This window comes from Rhamphochromis sp. 'chilingali' (genome assembly GCF_963969265.1).
Source record: "Rhamphochromis sp. 'chilingali' genome assembly, chromosome: 12".
Taxonomy (NCBI): domain Eukaryota; kingdom Metazoa; phylum Chordata; class Actinopteri; order Cichliformes; family Cichlidae; genus Rhamphochromis; species Rhamphochromis sp. 'chilingali'.
The window spans coordinates 16,240,848-16,259,649 of NC_137939.1; the positions used below are offsets into that span (position 1 = coordinate 16,240,848).

Sequence of the window (18,802 nt, forward strand, 5' to 3'; positions counted from 1 at the left end):
GGCTCAAGGTGCTTTTTATTGTAAGGCAAAGACCCTACAATAATAGGGAGAAAAAACCCAATAATCACATGACCCCCTATGAGCAGGCACTTGGCGACAGTGGGAAGGAAAACCTCCCTTTTAACAGGAAGAAACTTCCAGCAGAACCAGGCTCAGGGAGGGGCAGCCATCTGCCATGACTAATTACGGGGTGAGGGGAGGGAGATGAGTGTATACACACAGAGAGTGAACAGAGGTGAGTGAGGAAGCATAACTAAGAGGAGGTTCAGGTCACCTGATCCAGTTCTGAGTAGATGCTTTATCAAAAAGGAAAGTTTGAAACCTAATCTTAAAAATAGAGAGATGGTCTTTCTACTGAATCCGAACTGGGAGGCGGTTCCTAGGAAGAGTGTCCTGAAATCTGAAGACTCTGCCTCCCATTCTACTTTTAGAAACTCTAGGAACAGCAGGTAAGATACCATTCTGAGAGCCAAGGGCTGTATTGGGGTGATACAGTACTACAAGGTCTTTTGGATAAGATGGGGCCTGGTTAGCAGGATTTTAAGTTTTATTCTGAGTTTAACAGGGAGCAAATGAAAAGCGGCCAATATGGGCCAAATCCATTCTCTCTTTCTGCAGTGGAGCTTTTCAGTCATGTCACACTTGGCATCATTATGCTTAACTTTTGCAAACATACAAAGAAAAGCTGTAAGCATCACAGCTGTGAAATCCCTCCAAACTGCTGACCCTTTCCTGTTAGCCTTTTGCATGTAAGCTGTGGTTGTAACAGTCCGTGGACTAGTGCGAGCACAGCACAGAGCTGAGAACTGAATTGTTAAACTAGTTGTCCCTGTAGTATAGTTAGCTAAATCCATTTACTGGATTGGTGCATCCCTTTTTTAAACATCATTTGAAATGAGGACCTGGCAGGGGTCGATCCTGATACTATATCTTTAACCTTTGGTCTGGTCACTGCTGCACAAACTGTGGTGAGCAGCTTTGAACACTTCATTTCTGAGAATTTGTATTGTTCATCTTTTCAGTGGTTAAAAGAGCCAGCGTGTCACACTGTAGTCCAGCACTTTTTGACTTAATAATTCGAACACAAAAATGTTCCATCTTAAGTTAGCTCAGTTCCAAAATGTTTTAGGCTTTCCTTAATAGAGCCATTCAGAGCAAAGTCACTCTAGTGTTATCTTACCTGTATGCTTAAGCATGCGTTTTTCGCATGTGCTACGTAGATGATAAGCAGGTGGTGTAGATTTCTCTTACTCTACACCTTTTAATCAAGAATATTGGGAATGGGCACTGCTTGTGTCATGTTCTTCCATCTCTGCAGAGGACTGTTTAAAATCTTTTTGCACATAGGTTTTTCTAGGAGAATGTCCTGGCAAAGGCCCCTTCCTAGCTGCTCTCTGAGCCTTTGCCCTGTGATGAAACGGATGTTTCAAAGGTTTTAGTTGCCAGAATAATGGACTGTGCTCTGGCAAACATTCACAGCTTAGAAGTACATTGAATTCAGGAGGTTTATCTGGCTCTTAGTTAATTTAGTGCTCTTTTTGATCTTGCCCAGTCACAGTGATTCTCTGATCCGCTCTGGGACGGTTTGTCACTAAGGCAGAGGTCCACTTTCACTTCCTGTACGTCAATCTGATGTAAACAATGTTAATGACATCATTCTGTTTCATCAGTACGAACAGCATGTCACATTTTAGTTGCCCTGTAAACAGCATTTCATCAGTCAGATCTGTCCAACAGTGACTTTACTCAATAAACAAAAACACATGAAAAAATGTGTTGCTGTACTCTGAGCCCAGAGAAATTGCAGTGTGTGTGTGTGCGTGTGCGCGCACGCATGTGCGCTCAAGGCCACACATTCGCGTGTCCACATTCCAACTTTTGCAACTTACAGGATGTGTTGCTCAGCTACAGCCAAGACCAGATGACTTCTTAAAGAGCATTAAGAGGCAGCTCTGCCTGTCTGTGACTCAGAGAGATCACCAGTCTGTTGCTCTGTAAGCTCTAAACAGTAATCCGGCTTTTGTTTTTCCCTTTTCAGCATATTCAGTCACCACTCACTTGTCACTTTTACATTTCTCAGCTTTTCTGTTTTATGAATCACGTGATTCACTCATTAATGTTTCACGTGGAAACACGCCTCTTAAAGATGCGTCAGCCTCTGATTTAATGCAGCCTTTAAAAAAAGAACTGGTCTCTGTTTCCTTAACTTTCAATCTGCCTATTCATGTAAAGACTTCTGTTGATGTGCCCAGGAAGTAGGGCTGTGCGATATGACCAAAGTCTCATATCCCGAATTCTATCGTCCCAATAACGATATAAATCACAAAAATGTAACATTTTTTGTAAATTCTGTGAATCTCGGGCAGCTCGTCTTGCGGGAAGTGTTTCCAGCTGCGCGTCATGTAGCTGGAGTCGAGTGTTTTAACCGATGCACGAAACTATACATTTTTAGACATAAGTTGTAACAGCCGCCGTTTTCTTTGTGAGTATCTATTACACAGCGTGCTGCGGGGAAAAGCCTGTTCTAACGTTTGAGTCTAAGGTTTATTTTTTAGCACCTGGCGGTTCTTTTTTTAATTCTCATCCGTAAATAATCTGCTCTTTCACGTGATTCAGTTTATTTTGAAAAGTCTCAACAAGATCTTGAGCTTTATTGTGAAAGGTTTATGTGGAACATAAGCAAGCGGACACGTGATGCTGTTACCGTCGTTGTTGCTAACCACAACGCATAAAAACAGGCGCTTGTCCGTCCATAGTGTGGTTATATAAGAGAAAGAGAGAACTTTGAGAAATGAATATAGCCACTACAGTGACCATCAAAACGATGAAAATATATTGCCGTAAACAGTTTATTGTGCGACACCACGAAACAAACGATAGCGTAAAATGAAACATAGACGTTTTTATATCGTCATCCGATATATATCGTCATATCGAACAGCCCTACCAGGAAGCACTCCTCACTTTTATTCTCACACTGACAAGCCTTTCTTAACACATGCTTGAAGAATTCTAAACATGCTCAGAGCAGTGCATAGTTATGTGTGTATGTATATCAGATATGTTTCTCAGGGTTTTGTTTTGAAGATGAGACTTGAATCCCAAATATTTTACATCAGGATTTTTAACAAACAAAACCAAAAAAACAATAAAAAAAAAAAATCTACCCACATGTTCAGTCTCAAAAATGTTGCTGCGACAGGTTTTTCTCTTTTGCTATGATGCCCGGTTCCCCACAGAGTATGACCTTCTACAGATCCTGTAACTTTCCACTTTGGCTTATGTGCTTGTTTGTTCCATATCTCTGGGTGCTGCAAAGCTGGCTAATCTGAACTGTTTTTGTCCACACATTGCTTTCACAAACACTGCAACAGCACATATTTGTGTTTGTGTCTTTGTCAGCTTTCTGTCATAATAGAGAATTTTCCAGTTTGGCAAAGTGCACTCCGTGGATTCCTCAATGCATGTGAATTGCACCTTCAGTCTTTTCTAGCGTCAGCATACTTTCGTCACAGTGGCCTTCTGTTCGTGCGTCAACCAATTGTGGTCAGTGTGGCGTGGATATCATGTGCTCTGTAGGTTACTAGAAAGTGCACCTTGCCAGATGAGTGAGCTGTCTAGATCAGAGGTTTAATCCACACTCACAGATGACCTGCTTGTTGTATTGAGATTGAACACATGGAGTTACAGGGTTATATTTATAAAACCAATAGTAGTATATAGTAATTAGGATAGTGATTTATAAAGTGTCAAAGAAGGTTCAGAATAGCATCACAGCAGTAATTTCCATGATATAGCAACACTGCACAATGGGTTCTCTGCATTTCCACTTCCAAACCATTAAAGCTCCATATATCCCAACACTTTCTACTGGGATTCATCTTCTTTTACTTCCTGAACCTGATAAAGTAACCGCACTCAGAAATAATTAATCTTTTTGGCTGTATCGCTATTCATTAACAGCCCTATTCTTTAAAAGCAGATTGCAGTTAACCGAAGTCTGTTTTCTTACTCCTCCTGATTCAAGTGCGTAATCCTAGCTACCATGGCCACTGTAAGACAAACAACTTTGGGTGCCATTGATCTGTAGTGAGTGTAGGCTGTCAGTCCATTCTTTACCCCAGCTGTCAATATGTGTCCACATCTATTTAGTCTGAAGGAGGCTGTAAAACTTTGCGATAGGAGTCCGATATGAGTCAATGAGTCTGTGAAGCTCACTTCAATTTGATGATATCGACACTGAGGAGAGAGAATGGTGGAGGAGAGCAGGTAAAATGAGAATGAGATGATAAAAATATACATGTGATGATGTTAGATGATCATATATGGCTTGAAAGAGCTATTTTATGATCTTTAGGTTAAAAGTAACTTATAAGACATACTATGCACGTGGTCGGTTTCTAGCCACAAATATAAAACGGTGATGGGCAAAACAGAAATGTCCATCTTGGCCACTGTATCAAGATGCTGGGGCAACATGGGGGGCTTCCACAAACCAGCGCCCACTCTGTGTATTTTGAATGCATTAATCCTAAATTCATGCGAATTAGTTTGTTAAAAGACATAATTACATACCAATCAATGTATATAGTTATTAATACATAATCTTTTTTGCTATTAAATAATCTAAAAAAATACTTACTTTACCTATAAATTAGGATCCCTTATTATATTTTGCATAGCACAAGATTTTCTTTTAGTGACTGGACTGCACTTTGTATTGGGAAATATCAGAAAAAGTTTGAGAACCACTGCTTTCAGGCAGCTTTCTTATGATTGATCACCCCTTGCAAACAGAAGTCAACAAGTCGGTGGGGCTGCAGTTCTTCCCTGTGCTTGAGTTAACATGTAAGAGAATCTGCTTCTTATGACATCATTAAGATATCTTTTCCTGTAGTTTAAGCATTTATAAATACCTTCTATTACTGTAAATAGTTGAGGTTTTAACACTTTCTGATAATATAACTTTGATATGGATATGAATGTATCACACAGTGATGCTATCGGCATTCAGTGTGACAGAATGATTAAACACGGGTCTGCTGATATTAAAACTAGATTTTTTTTTTTTCCAGTCCCCCCCAAGTTATTGTATTTCCATCTGTCTTCCGCCCTATTTTGTATAAAAAGGAAGTGAGTGTGAGGTGTTAATGTGCATCTGGTGTGTGTATGTTTATGCATGTGTGTCATGGTCAGGAGGTTTCGCCATCAGGGGATTTGAGCGTTGCAACTTGTTATGGTGCAACATCAGAGCAACCGACAAGTCAGAGCTGATGAATGGGAAGCTACTGCTAATGATCGGTAAAATGCTCCTTTCTCCACATGTAGTATTGGACCATTTATCAACTACAGAAGTGGACCTGCAGGTCCAGACACACTCACATATCACACACACTAATCAGCTGCTTCCCAGTAGCCTTGGTAACCAACTGCAGAATCTCTCTCTCCCTGTGATTCTTCACTTTGCCCTCCTTTTCTCTCTCTTATATCCAACCTTTTTTGCTTTCATGAGCTAATCCCCCCCATCCTTTCTTCCCAGCTAACGAAGAAAGGCAAAGTTAAAGACACAGGAAAAAGAAAGGGGGGGGGGGGAACACAGACGAGGCCTGAAAGTACTCTGCAGGCCGCTGCCTAGCACCTGATTTCCTCCGGGAGCCACACAGAGATAAAGAAATAAAGGCGTGACCGTGTGAAAAGGAAAAAGGGGAGAGCAGATAAAGACAGGGTTTACCTGCCAGGTGGGACTTTAGGAGATTGAGTGTATCAAACCAGCAGCCCTGTCTTGACATGTGCACAGTAAATTGCATGATAATTCTGGTATAGAAATAAATCTGGACCCCCTCAGGCATTCAGTTGATGGCGTTTTAAAAGTAAAACGAGGATCTGCTCGCAGATGGAGCTAATGGAAAAGTCATGCTTTGAATTATGTGTTTGAATGCAAAAGTGTAGAGCAGCAGCTACAGCTGCAGGTGATTTATATTTGAATTGCGTGACCGCAGCATCCAGGTCCCTCTGATACCACTGCCACCCGTAGTAAGGCTGTGTTGTTGCTTGTGATTTATAGCATCACAGTCACTGTCTACAGTGGTTGGCCCGTACCCAGTGGTCCAGTGTCAGAGCACTAGTAGCTTGTTTTTTGTGTCAGTGTCAATGTATAAAAAAGGCATGTTTGGACCCACTTTTAAGAGTTTTTACAGGTACAGCAAGGATCACAAATTCTGAATTTACACTGCTACAGTAGAAAAATAAGAAGGGTTTTTACGTGTCTGTCCGTGTCCTTGTTTATCGCTTCTGAATCACTGATGACCAACCTGTCACCATCACTTCGAGAACACGTAAAGGTTTTTTTCTCTGGAAATGCAAATTACAGCTAAAGATCATCTGTACCACTTGATCTGACTCTTTTCCCAAGCCTGTTAGCACATCTCCCTGCATGCTGAACATGGTAGATTCAATTAGAGCCACCCCCGCGCTTGTTTTCCTCTGCTTTTGTGCTACGTCTGGTTATGATCTACATTTCTTTTATTGTCAGCAACTTCCATAAAAAGCAAACAACTGGCAATGAAATGATCTTGCTCCTCTGTCCCACAGGGGCCCATTGTTGTCCAAAAACTATAAAAATCATATCAGTCAGTGACACACGGTTGTACTGGCTGACATGTTCCTTCATTACTATGAACACACACATTGTGTTTTATTTTGGGTGAGTTTCACATGTGCAGCACATAACTTCTCAACTGAAAATAGTCCCCAACAATTGTGCTATTTTATTTTAAAAATAGCCAATTGCTTTTAGTACTGTTGCTGTATGTTTGCAGCAACAGTACCCATGCATTTTGGATTTTTAAATTCATGCCATTGCATTGTGTAGTCTTTAAACTAAGAGTTTTGTATGACATCCAGATATTGGCAACTTATGTTAGTGAAGACAAAGAGACAAAGGGAGGAGTTTAAATTTCTAGAGATGTGAAGATGGGACGAATATTTCCAAGTGATATGAGATGTATTATTAAAAAGTGGGCCAAAGACTGAGGCGTGGCACATATGATTGGAGTTGGCCATGCGTTTGTCATGCGTTTTGTGTGGTTTACGTAGACGGTGGTTTACGACACCAACTCTCTGCCATCTATAATCCAGTTTTGAGATCCCTTCCCAGACGCCTTAATGCCCACTCACATCCTGGGCCATCTGATCTCAGGAATTCACATGATAAGGTGGGGCCAGGTTTCACAATGAACTCACCCGAAACTCTGGCTGATTGGGACCCACACCCAGTTGGGTGTGGCTCAGGTGATTAGAGGATCATCAGGGGGTCCTTTTGTCCCTCTGTGGGGGGTTACTCCCACTAGGTTTATATCTGGGACTCTCCACCATTTGACCTTAGAACTGAAGAAGCTTCTCGGATGAGAGGTGAAACGTCTTCAAGCAACTTAAAGAAGTCCAGACGCTTTTCTTTGCAAGCTCCTTTGAGTACTGAAAGGTTGTTGGTTTGATCCCTGGCTGGCTGTATAAAAAGGTACTTGCATGTAGAAAAAAGTGTTTGTATGAATGTGTCAATGAGACATGTTTAAGTGCTAAAGTAGAGTAGAAAAGCACTATACAAGAACCTATCCATTTACCATCTTCCACTTTGATGTTTTACATAGCCTTTGTCAATGAAGCAAAGTCCAATTTAGCCCATCTGCAACTTTTTCTACCCATTATTGATCAGTGAAACAGTTTTTAAAAAAAATATTGAACATCAATGTCCGACTGGAGTGAAACAGCTGCAGTAGAACAATCAACCATAACTGAAGAAAAAACTGTAAATGTACTAATGCTGAGTGTAAGGCTGAATGTAACTAATGCTGAGTAATACTGAGAGAAACTACACAATCAGTCCAGATTATTTCGTCAGGCACTCCCTGCACAGTGACTGGCATGTCTTGATGGCAGCTGTCATCAAAAGGTACAGCATTGTTCTCTACACCCACATTCTTCTCATTGTTCTGAGAGGCTTGACAGTAAGGGATGTGAAATGGCCAGACTGACCCATTCTTAAGAACGAATGAAAAGGCTCCAATAAAACTCTTGCACATATTACATGATGTATCCCACTGTAATTACACTACGTCATTATTGACCCAAGTAGCATATATCACTCCCTCGTGGCCACTTTGCTTTACTTTTAAAGTAGCTCAGAGTGCTGAAGATCAACTTTGCTCGAGTGCACATTTTAGCCCAGCCCCTTGTATCTGTCCATGCTGTTATCTGTGGTTTGCGTTCTTGCTAACAGAAGGTCAGTTTTTTTTTTGGTTTTTTTTTTTATCTTTTCTAAAAATGCGTCATATCAAGGCCTGTAGGAAGTCCTGGGTGAGGTCAGAAACAAGTATTTCATTCTTCTTGGCATGTTTTTCCGTCCCTAAAGAAGGTAGAGAGGGTGATACTGTTGGTATGCAGAGCTGTTTCAGTTGGTAACACATGACGAATGAGGCAGGTAGGATTCCAGTGAGCCTTTTAAACCTGCTTCTATTACAAATAGTTACACTTTTTATTTTTCAAATTCCACACATCATAGATCATTGTAACTGTGGTTCTATGCTGTGTGTTTATTTAGAGCAAAAGTATCAATGAAAATAGCTAACGTGAGCTGGGAATCGCACTCTCAGAGACCACAAACCACAGTGGTCCAATGTAAATAAATAGCACTGGTTACTTTCTGTACTGTTCAGATTTGTAACCCCAAAAAAAGTTTGTCTAGAATGTTTAAATTTGTGGAATAATTTTGTTGTTTACCTGGTCAGTTTAAGCAGTTAGCCTGCACAGCGTCATACTCCACCATATTGTACTCTGACTAATTCGGGAGTTTAATCTAGTTCGACTTGCTCTCTGAAAAGCTTTTTTTTATGGTATCTGGCCTGCTGCTTTACTTCACTTTTGTTATTGTTAACAAATCCTATCTAAAAGAGCAAAACAAACAATGTGTTAGTAGGTAATGCTTTGACTCTTTATCATGCTTTCTGGGTTCTCCCTCAAGCCTGTTTAATGAATAGACTTTAAGTACTTCACACCAGATATACAATGATGAGTCATTTATCGTGAAAACTGTGCCCTGCAGGTTTTTTTTTCTTTTTTTAGCAAATATTGAGAAACATATCTTTTTTTACTGGACTCGCTTTTTAAATTGTTATTTGTAGCAAACTTGTTTACATGTGCTTTTGATGTTATAATACAACCTGTAGAAATCTACCAGTTATGCACACTTTTCCTATGGGATCAGTTTCAGGTCCACTAGTTTATTATACATCTCCTTTCCCTTGGACATATTGTCCATCTCATTTGAGAATACACTTTGATTGCTAATGATGATGATGCCAAACATTTACATTTTTAGACAGATTTGATTTCATCCACTTGTACTCCAACAATATCTGGACAAAGGCTTTCCAAAGATCTTGTAAATACCAAACATCTCAAATAGAGCATTCACTTTGTAGCATCCAGCCTCAGGATGCTCAGCTATGGTCAACTGCCACTTCAACACAGTTTGACCACTGTTTATAGAATTTATATCACTGGCTGATCGAAAGTGATGCTGTGCCTTTCAATGAATGTGTTAAGGTAGAGTAGTTAAAATGAAGTGTCTCAATTATGAAGTTTACATAAGGTTTGGAGCCAAAATGGAGAAAGCACTTAATACATGTCAATAGTAAAACATATAAATATTATCTATTGTCACACTGCATACTGTTGGAAATGGCTGCAAACCAGATTTTTTTCCTCCTGGAAACCTTCTGTTACATTTGTAGCAGACAGGACAAAGTCCCCGCTCCAGTGAATGACTTCATCGTAGAAACGTTTGGGCTATTTCAATAATGTGATTTCCTTGTTAATGTTACTTAAAACTTTTGGACCTCTGAGTTCCTTTTTTTGTTTGTTTGTAATGGTTCATCAGTGATGCATCATACACCAGACAGCAGTCCACGGGGCTCGCGATCAAACAGAATAGAAACTCAATGAATGACTCAGGATCTCTTCCTTCCCCTCCACTGCTCTCCATCACTCTCTACATTAGCCCATCCCTTCCTGGTTTCACTCTGATCCATATGATCTCTGATCCAGAAAGTGAAAGGGCTTCGGGGCATCAGCCTTAAAGGATTAAGGAGCTTTCAGACATGCATCTTCATTACCTTTATTGATCCAGTTGATATCAGATTTAATGAATTAACTTTGGTAGAGAGAGCTCTAAATCCCAGCTGATATCAACTCACTGCCCGAGAATAGTCTTTACTATTATCTGTTCAGTAAACCGCCTCTTCAAATAATGATCTGTTCGTTCACATTCAAACGTCACGAATTGAGATTAAAATACAACATTTTCCATATAACACAACATATAACCTTCTTCTGTTCTTGTTTAGATTTGTTGTTTCTATTTGGGGTTTTTTGTGGTGGTTTAGCAGTGCTACACCAGGACATGCCATTTTACTGAAAGGTTTACTGAAGATGAATAATAAATGGCTCAATGCTCAGCTTTATACACATAACCGCACTGTTAATGAATGTGTAGTGATCTCATATAGTGTAATCAGTGCACTGATATAATGGTCCTGTCATAGATGCATTATAGTGGAGATTAAATGAAAATACCTTTGCTTTGAGCACGCCCAGTGTGGCTATGTTGCCTCTTAAAAACAGAAGGCACAAACAAAAGCTGTAGTAAATGTAAAGCAGGTGGTTTTAATATTGGCTTGAGCATTGAGCAGTCCTTTTTATAGCATTAGTCTTAGTGACATTTTGTCTGTAATTTAGACTAAGTAGCAAAGAAACAATTGTCCAACAAGCAGCCTGACTCTATGAATATCCAGTTTACTGTTAACTACTTTGATTGCTGCTTTTCTTTTATATTTATCTGCAATCAGATATGATCATTAAACGCTGTCCAGCTAAAAGTTATTCTATAAACAGAGTGAATCAAATCTGGTGAATGATGCAGGTTTTTTTTTTATCTTAAAGTCACACTTTACTGTGTGTGTGTGAACACCGTTCCGCTTATATTACATGTACAATACTGATAATAAATAAATGAATAAATAAAAATATACATATATAATCAAAGATACAATTTTGTTTTTGTAGGTTTTTAATTACTTTGATGCATTTCTCCATGCCTATGTGCATTTTATGCACATAAATTAGGCCATGTATAAGTCAAGGACTTTTATTATGAAAGGAAGTAACAGGAAGAAGTCCTTTCCAAGTATGTGTGGAACAAATCAGGTTTCCGGTACAGCTCAGGCAACGATGGGCATCTCATCAATCAGCCTGGAAAATGTTTGGCTTTAGAGCAGTCTGGCTCTGCAAGCTTCACTTTTTATCCTTCTTGGATTTGTTTGTACTGGTATGTAAATACCTTATAGGTGCAGTACTGCCACCTCCTGGAAGTAGTGGTGGGTTACATCAAGTCAGGCACTGATAAATAAGAGAGAAACTATATATTTTATAGCCTCTTAAATCCTGCATTCTGGTCCTCTTAGGTGTAAACTCATCTCGTCACTCCCTCTGAGGATTCCGTTTGTTTTAGAGATTTGTAAATTACTTTTCTACGTGCCACCGTGTGCCTGGCGTGTTCAGAAATTCAGAGAGTTGCTCTTTCAGTATGGTACAAAAACACCCTCCGTTTCCAGTGACAACACAAACTCTCTTATTTCACCTTAATAGTCTTTGTGTGTCACTGACTACATACAGAGTTTCCAGTAACAGCACCCCACACGCCACCCACCCAACCAACCACTCGCTGAATAGAGACCCCGTGTGCTGCCTTTCGTATTTACCTCTGACTAAGAATCAGACATATGAATGAGTCATTTTCACTTTTTCTCATTGAGTGCTCGCAATTTGGTCTTTGGCCTCTCATATCGTGCTTATTGAGGTGAAACACTGATGCTTCTGAACTGTGAACAACATGTAGCATCATCACCAGTGAGTCAGCTGAGAGGGATGAGGAATACTGATGGCTGTTATGGTTTGGATTAGAGCCTGACTGGCGCCTCCCTGTGGCAAGAAACCAGAAATTGTATGCTCCGGAGCAGCTCAATTCCAGGAAATGATTTCAGTGGGCGGCAATGTAGGCATGGCAGTCTGAGGACAACAGTGGGAAAGAATGTCAGTAACAACAACAGTGGTTCTGAGGGGATGCCAGAAAAGAGTGGACGACTTTGGGGGGAGGGGGGTTGTGGTTTATTTCCTTTTTTTTTTTTTTTTTTTTTTTTTTTTTTTAAATGTGGCATTACAGGTGTCTTTTAGGGGTTTTTTTTCTGTTGACCTACCTGTATGGAAATTTCCACATATGAGCGTGTGGGTGGTGATAGTCATAGCCAGCATTGGATGTCTCTGCAGCTTTTTGAGGCTGAGGGACCTTTATCAAAGGGAATTCACCTGATACTGTAGGGGTTTTTTTGTTTTGTTTTTTAAATGGGGCATTTTTAGGAAGTGTGCATACTTGTCGGTTTTTCCACATGCATGTCACAGAGTGCATCAGATGCCCTGCCATTAACCCTTTACACTCCGTCTTTGTCTCTCTTTCCAGGAGCGCTTCGCTGAAATCTTCGGGCAGGATGCGGCGGCTGAAAGCCGGAGGTCTCAGGAGAGTTTCAAGAAGTGGCTGCTGGTGGGGATGACGGTGGTGACAGGCGTTGTGGCGGGTGCGCTTATCGCGCAAAAACGCCTGTGAGCCCTCTCGCTCTCCAGTCGTCTCCTTCACAACCCTCAACATTTAGATGAAGGTCCAGTTCGTCTGATCATAGCTGCTGACGATGTTTACTCCCCTAACCCCTACCATCCTGCATCCCTCCCCCCCATCCGCTCCCACAGTGGACTAAGAATCCTCAAATGTTGAGAAGAAGAAAGAAGACAGATATTGAAAGACGTTTCGTTTTCCATTCTCCGAAACCAGTTGTTCCTTTCATTCCATTCTTCACTCGTTCCTACACCTTGTTTATATGTAATAGTTTTAACAAATTTGTTTCTCCATTTTCATCAACAGAACAAGCTGAAACCGATTCTAGTCTTACAGTTTAACCCAGACTTATCTAATGGCTCCAGATGTGTTGCTGTTGAAGCTTGTTTTTCCTACAGACGCCACAATCACAGCTCTGTAAAGCTCTGTATGTGCCATATGGAGAGCAAAGTCAGGGGAAAGTTTACTGTAAGTCTTTCGTAGTTTCCTGCAAGCCATCCTGATCACCGTCACATACAGCAACATAACCCATCACTTCACACATTGGGTTTTTTTGGGGGGGTTTCCCCCTTACCCTATCTTTCATGCCGGTTGGCTTGTGTATGAGCGCTAGATTAAACTGACTCATGCAGATTAGCGTCCACTAGTTTGTTGATGCGTGGTTTTTTGTTTTTGTGTGTTTTGTTTGTTTTGTTTTTTCTTTATTTCTCAACTATTAAAATCCCACCCCGACTGGTCTGTGCTTTATGGTCATAGTTGGCCTCAGTTCGACCATCGCGTGTGGCAGGTTGTCAGAATCAGTTCAACCACAGTTCATAGGAGCAGGGTGCCATGGCTCAGACGCTCAATGTTCACCATACAGTAGCTGAAGAATGCAGCCATTACTGTAGCAATTCATGCAATAGCTAGAGCTTCATTGTTTCCAGGCATGCTTTGGCTACACTGAAAGAAGTGTCTTTAATCTCACAGGGGACCTATCATGCATATGTCCTGTGGTGGTGCTCATATTAAATGGGGCTTCAAATTTAAGTGTGCGGAGTTTCAGAACATTTCGTCATCAGCTGACGCGATCAACATCTGTGCTCCTCCCACCATGAAAAATCAAAACACCAACATCTTTGCTATGATAGAGAAGTGGCCGACACCGCACAGTGAAAATGTTTCGAAACTCTTTCTCTCTGACGCGTGTAAACACATGATTGGCTAATAATTCTCCAGTTTCAGCTGCTGATTGGCTTTTTGGCGAGAGAGCCAGGGAAACAACATTAGCATCTCAGAATTCTCCCACAGAATTTTATCTGGGAATCTTTGAGTGCCATATCTCCTCCTCCATATAATGTTGCTGCTATTAGCACAGCAGCCACTCACATTCGCTGTTTAAACCTTGTGTTTACAAGAGGCAGCCAATCATAAAACTTCCCTGAAAGGAAGTGTAAGGGGGCTAAAATGGCATCAAAGCCCAGTATACGATCTAAAGACTGTGAGTCATGCCCTTAATAGGTCCACTTCAAGATTGTCATTGGGTGATATGTTTGGTACTACTTTGTTTGAACACCCCCTCCTCTATAAACAGTATAAAAAACGTCATATATTCTAACACTGCTGCAGTGTAATTCCTATGAGGCATCAGTAACAGGTGTATGAACAGTTAATCAGTAACTGACAATGTAACAGCTCACATGAACAAATCCTGTATGAATGAGTGCGACTGGCCTCATTCATACATGATCAAGATCCACTTACAAGGTTTCAACTACACTTCATGGCCGTCATCACATAGAGCAAAGATGGATTCGGCAGTTCAAAAATAATCATGTGGTAAGAGCTTAAATAACAAAAGTGTTGATATAAATGACCAAAAGCTCTGTATTTGACTTAATGACCCCTGCACAACACTGCTGGAGGTCTACCAGAATTGTTGACGCAGTTATCAGCGTGGCTCTAATAGCAGTCGTCTATTGCCTGTTCATACTCCAGGTGCAGATGCTTCACAGGATTTACAGCTACTTTATATTACTATAAAATTATGAATCAATTAAGGTGCAACTGGTTTGATGATTGTTACTGATCTAAAAGTCATTGGGTCCAACTTCTATAATGCTGCTTTTAATTAACTGACAATGAAAACAGCCCCTAGATGCAGCCATAACTTCTTAAAAATAGACCATTCGTTTAAGATTTATTTTTTTGGGAGGGGTGTAGATGAAAGTGTTTGAGTCATTTTCACAGATTATTTTGCAATAAAATCCTAATCATGAGCTGCACTGTTCAAACACACAGCTGTTTGTTTTTTTCCTCCCTATAGTTTATTTTCCCCACTGTGTCCTAATCAATTTTTATTTTTGAGCCTTTAGTCACATCTGACACTGATCGGTGACACACTTCATGCTTCGTGTTATCGTCACTGGAGCAAGCAGATTTATGTAGCAAACTGATGAAGCAGCTGTCCTTCAGGAGACGATGCGGTTCTGCTTCGCGTCGTCTGCGAGCTAAAGAAATGTGTCTCACTTCGTGTTTGTGTACCATCTTGAGCAAATCAGCAGCTGTCAGCGGCTGTAGGAGCATGAAACTCAAAATCTAAACATTCATATCTCATCTCGCTCAATTCCAGTTATCCACAAACCCCTCCCACCCCTCTTTTTCCACCTCCTTCGTCCTCCCCAGACGCTTCAGAGCTGTCAAACCGCCATCCGTCTCTTCTCTTCCCCTCGCCATCCAGCTCCACCTCTTCCTCCCGCGGTCCCCCAGCTGTCACTGCACTTAGTCACGTGTGTCAGTCACAGCTGGCCCACCTGCTGCTTCGCAGACACATGCACGCACGTGCCAATCAGAGCCGGTCCACAGGAGATGGAGGAAGGGAAGGAGACACCTATCCATCTTTAATTTGAAGCTGAAGTCAGAAGAGTGTTTGTCGCCTGGCGTGTTGTGCACTAACAACTGCTCGATTAATTTACTGGGAAGGATGGGGTTGGGGTGGTGGTGGAGAAGGGAGTACACTCATTCCCGTTCCCAGAATCTTCCCACTGCTTCCAAATTTGATCTTATTCCAAACAGCCTCTCCCTCTCTCTGCTGAACAGTATGTCCTACAGCACAATAAAGCACTGTGGAGCTTTACAGGCGAGTGCTGTTTTCTCATCGAGGCACTACACTCAGCCACACCTAGTAAACATTAAAGGAACAGAGTGTAATGCAAACAAGAGGAAAAAAGGATTTGTGGTTGAGACATCCATCATGGTGTCCAGCTACCAGCTTTGCCTCCATGTTCAAAACAAGGACTCATCACTCACGTCACATATTGGCTCCTTTATGTTACCGTCCACATATTTTTCCTGTTAATGCCCTGATTTTTGACCTGGTTATGAATATTTCACCAAAATCACACAAAACGCATAGCCTGAATAATCAGTATCGTTTGGTTTGCTCGTGTTCTCCTCACCGCCTTGTTAGCCAGGGTATGTTCTCAAACATTCCAGTACAGTATATATCTATTTTTTTAGCCCCATCAAAAGCTCCTCACAGGCTTGTCCCTGCTGTCCGGGCCCCTGACTCTAACGAGCTCTTTTCTTACCCATTTATAGATGTGTGTGCGTGTGTGCGTGCGTGTGTGCGGGAGCATGTGTGTGAATTTCTTTCTGGCAGAAGGGAGGCACAAATGAAGGAAGTGTGACAGCATTGGCACGACCCCCCCACATATATATGCTAGTTATTTAAGCTGATTAGAATAGTATTAGCTTAGTGAAATATTTAAAACAGACCTGATGGCTTTCAACTTTATTTATATTTGGTGTCAAAAAATAGAAAAAGGAAAAAAAAAGCATAACTGTGCTCCTTCAAATGGCCTTAAATTCCATCGTTGCATCCATGTGCACTGTCAGTCGTGTTTTTTTTTTCTTTTCTTTAGGACTGTTGGACTGCTAGTAGATGAAAAGAAATGCAAACAAATCAAGAAAACATTTTCAAAAAAAGTTATCCGGTGTGTTCCTGTTGGGTCTAAATTAAAGTTTGCTGTCATGTCCAATGGTCACTTTGTATGTCTTTAGAATGCCAATGTAAAATTTGAAATGACACTGAACCTAATAAAGCCCGTTGTTGGAAGATATGCCGAGTCTCTTTTTCTGATGTCTTGGATAGTGGTGGGGAGTGTTGGAGCAGAGATGCCCGTGAACATATGCTGTTAAATATTCAGGGTATTTGCCAGAAGCTGAAATCAGCCAGAAGAAAGTTAATTTTATGCCACAAAAGACTGCTTAGTGGATGGGAGGAAATGGGAGTTGCGAAAATAAAGGTCAACCATGATGTACTGAGGCAATGGAGATTTCAGTCAAGCTTTTAGATCAACAGTGCTAAACTTCTAATATTAACTTTATTCACTAGCTAAATAGAAAGCTATGGTTTCAAATGAGTCATTGCAATAGAAGAGTATAATAATATATATGTGTAGTCATCAGAGGGGCCGATGGCGCGATATGGCAGCCCCGCTTCTGTCAGTCTGCGCCAGGGCAGCTGTGACTACAACTGTAGCTTGCCTCCACCAGTGTGTGAATGTGACAGTGAATTGTAAAGCGCTTTGAGGGTCTTGAAAAGCGCTATATAAATGTAATCCATTATTATTATTATTATCAGTTGAGTTAAATAGTAAAACTTGGTATTTTGCCTGTGGACACTGACATGAGTCACGTTGTTCTCTCAGAGCCTGCAGGTGGATGCTGGGGTGGTGAAGGGGCTGACACAGCAGGCAGTGATAATATCTCAGATAAGAGATGCAAACTTCTGCTGCATAAATAGACAGCCGAGTCAGGGGAGTGCGTTGGTTATCTAATAAAACGAATATTACTGTTATTACTGTTATATTACTGTGTTAACTCAGATACGGTTAACCCCAAAGTTGTGAAACTCCTGTGTTACAGGTGCCGAAACATTAACCCTGTAATGCCATGTGTATCATATTTGCTACATGAGTTTCTGAGACTTCTGTCTCATCAACATGATACTTGCCTTAAAAACCTTAAAAAACATTTTGTCTAAAATTAACACTGTTGTTAACAAAAAGTTGCCAACAAAAACAAAACACCCAATGTATCAAATGCGATACAAAAAATATGTCATACATAACATGATATAGCAAAAAAAGAGGATTTTGTTACAAGGGTTAATAAACATTTCAGTTCCAAAAAAATAGAATTTTCTTGCTATGTTTTGATGGGTTGGGTCTTAGAGGGGTAAAGACAATCTGTAATAGAGTATAGCTCAATAAAATACATTACGAAATAGTTCAACAAAATCACATAAACTACAAATGTTAAAAGGGAAAAATATAAAAGAGTTTAGTGAGCCTGCTTGAACAAGGACAAACACGAACAGACAGCGCGTGATTAACACGGGTGAGAACAATCAGGGAATCAGGGGAAAACAGACAGACAGGAAGTAAAACTAATACCAGCCGTGAAAAAAAAGTAACCTTCCATAACAGGCACCATCACAAAGAGCAGACAGAGGGAGGAAGAAACAGAACAAACTGAAGGAACTAAAGGTACTAAAAATCAAAAGACAGAATTGCAAAACTGAACGCATCACTAGAATAACCGTACAGCAAAATCAGGCATCATGACTCATTCATGAACTAAAACTCACCACAGGGAAATGATCTGAAAGTCAAACACGAGAAACCAAATTTCAAACAGAACAGCAATGAGCACGCACACAGTCAACTATCCAATAATTCAAACATGAACCACACAAAACCGGAAGACTCTGACAAGTCTGCTGTCAGGAAAAGCATATTGTGTTATTTCCTTAAACTGTAGCATCATGCCCAACATCCATGTATTCTTCAAGTATTGTTTTTGTTATGCAGAATCTCCATAGAAGAACTTACTAAAAGTACTTTTACCATATTTTAAACTGATGTGCAGTCTACATTTGCGAATGCAGCCTTCTAGAGCATTTTCTTAGCCAGCCTGATTGCCTGCATCTTTACAAGTTAGACAAAAGGCTCTCAAATACTGAGAATTTAGGCTTTTTGTTTTCATATTTGTCAAAATAAGTGAGTCTGCCAGTAGTCTTGCCTTATAAAAACAATCCTT

General features: G+C 40.6%; 1 protein-coding gene across 4 annotated transcripts in view; it reads left to right on the plus strand.

The window, feature by feature from the left end:
• bcl2l1 (BCL2 like 1) overlaps positions 1 to 14,993 on the plus strand; it is a 31,606-nt gene extending 16,613 nt beyond the window's left edge. For all 4 annotated transcript variants that reach the window (XM_080898628.1, XM_080898627.1, XM_080898629.1 and 1 more), the window contains one exon: positions 12,569 to 14,993. In XM_080898628.1, the coding sequence (XP_080754754.1) occupies positions 12,569 to 12,712 (144 nt within the window). In that variant the 3' untranslated portion in view covers positions 12,713 to 14,993. The remainder of the gene's footprint in view (positions 1 to 12,568) is intronic.
• The last annotated feature ends 3,809 nt before the right edge of the window (positions 14,994 to 18,802 follow it).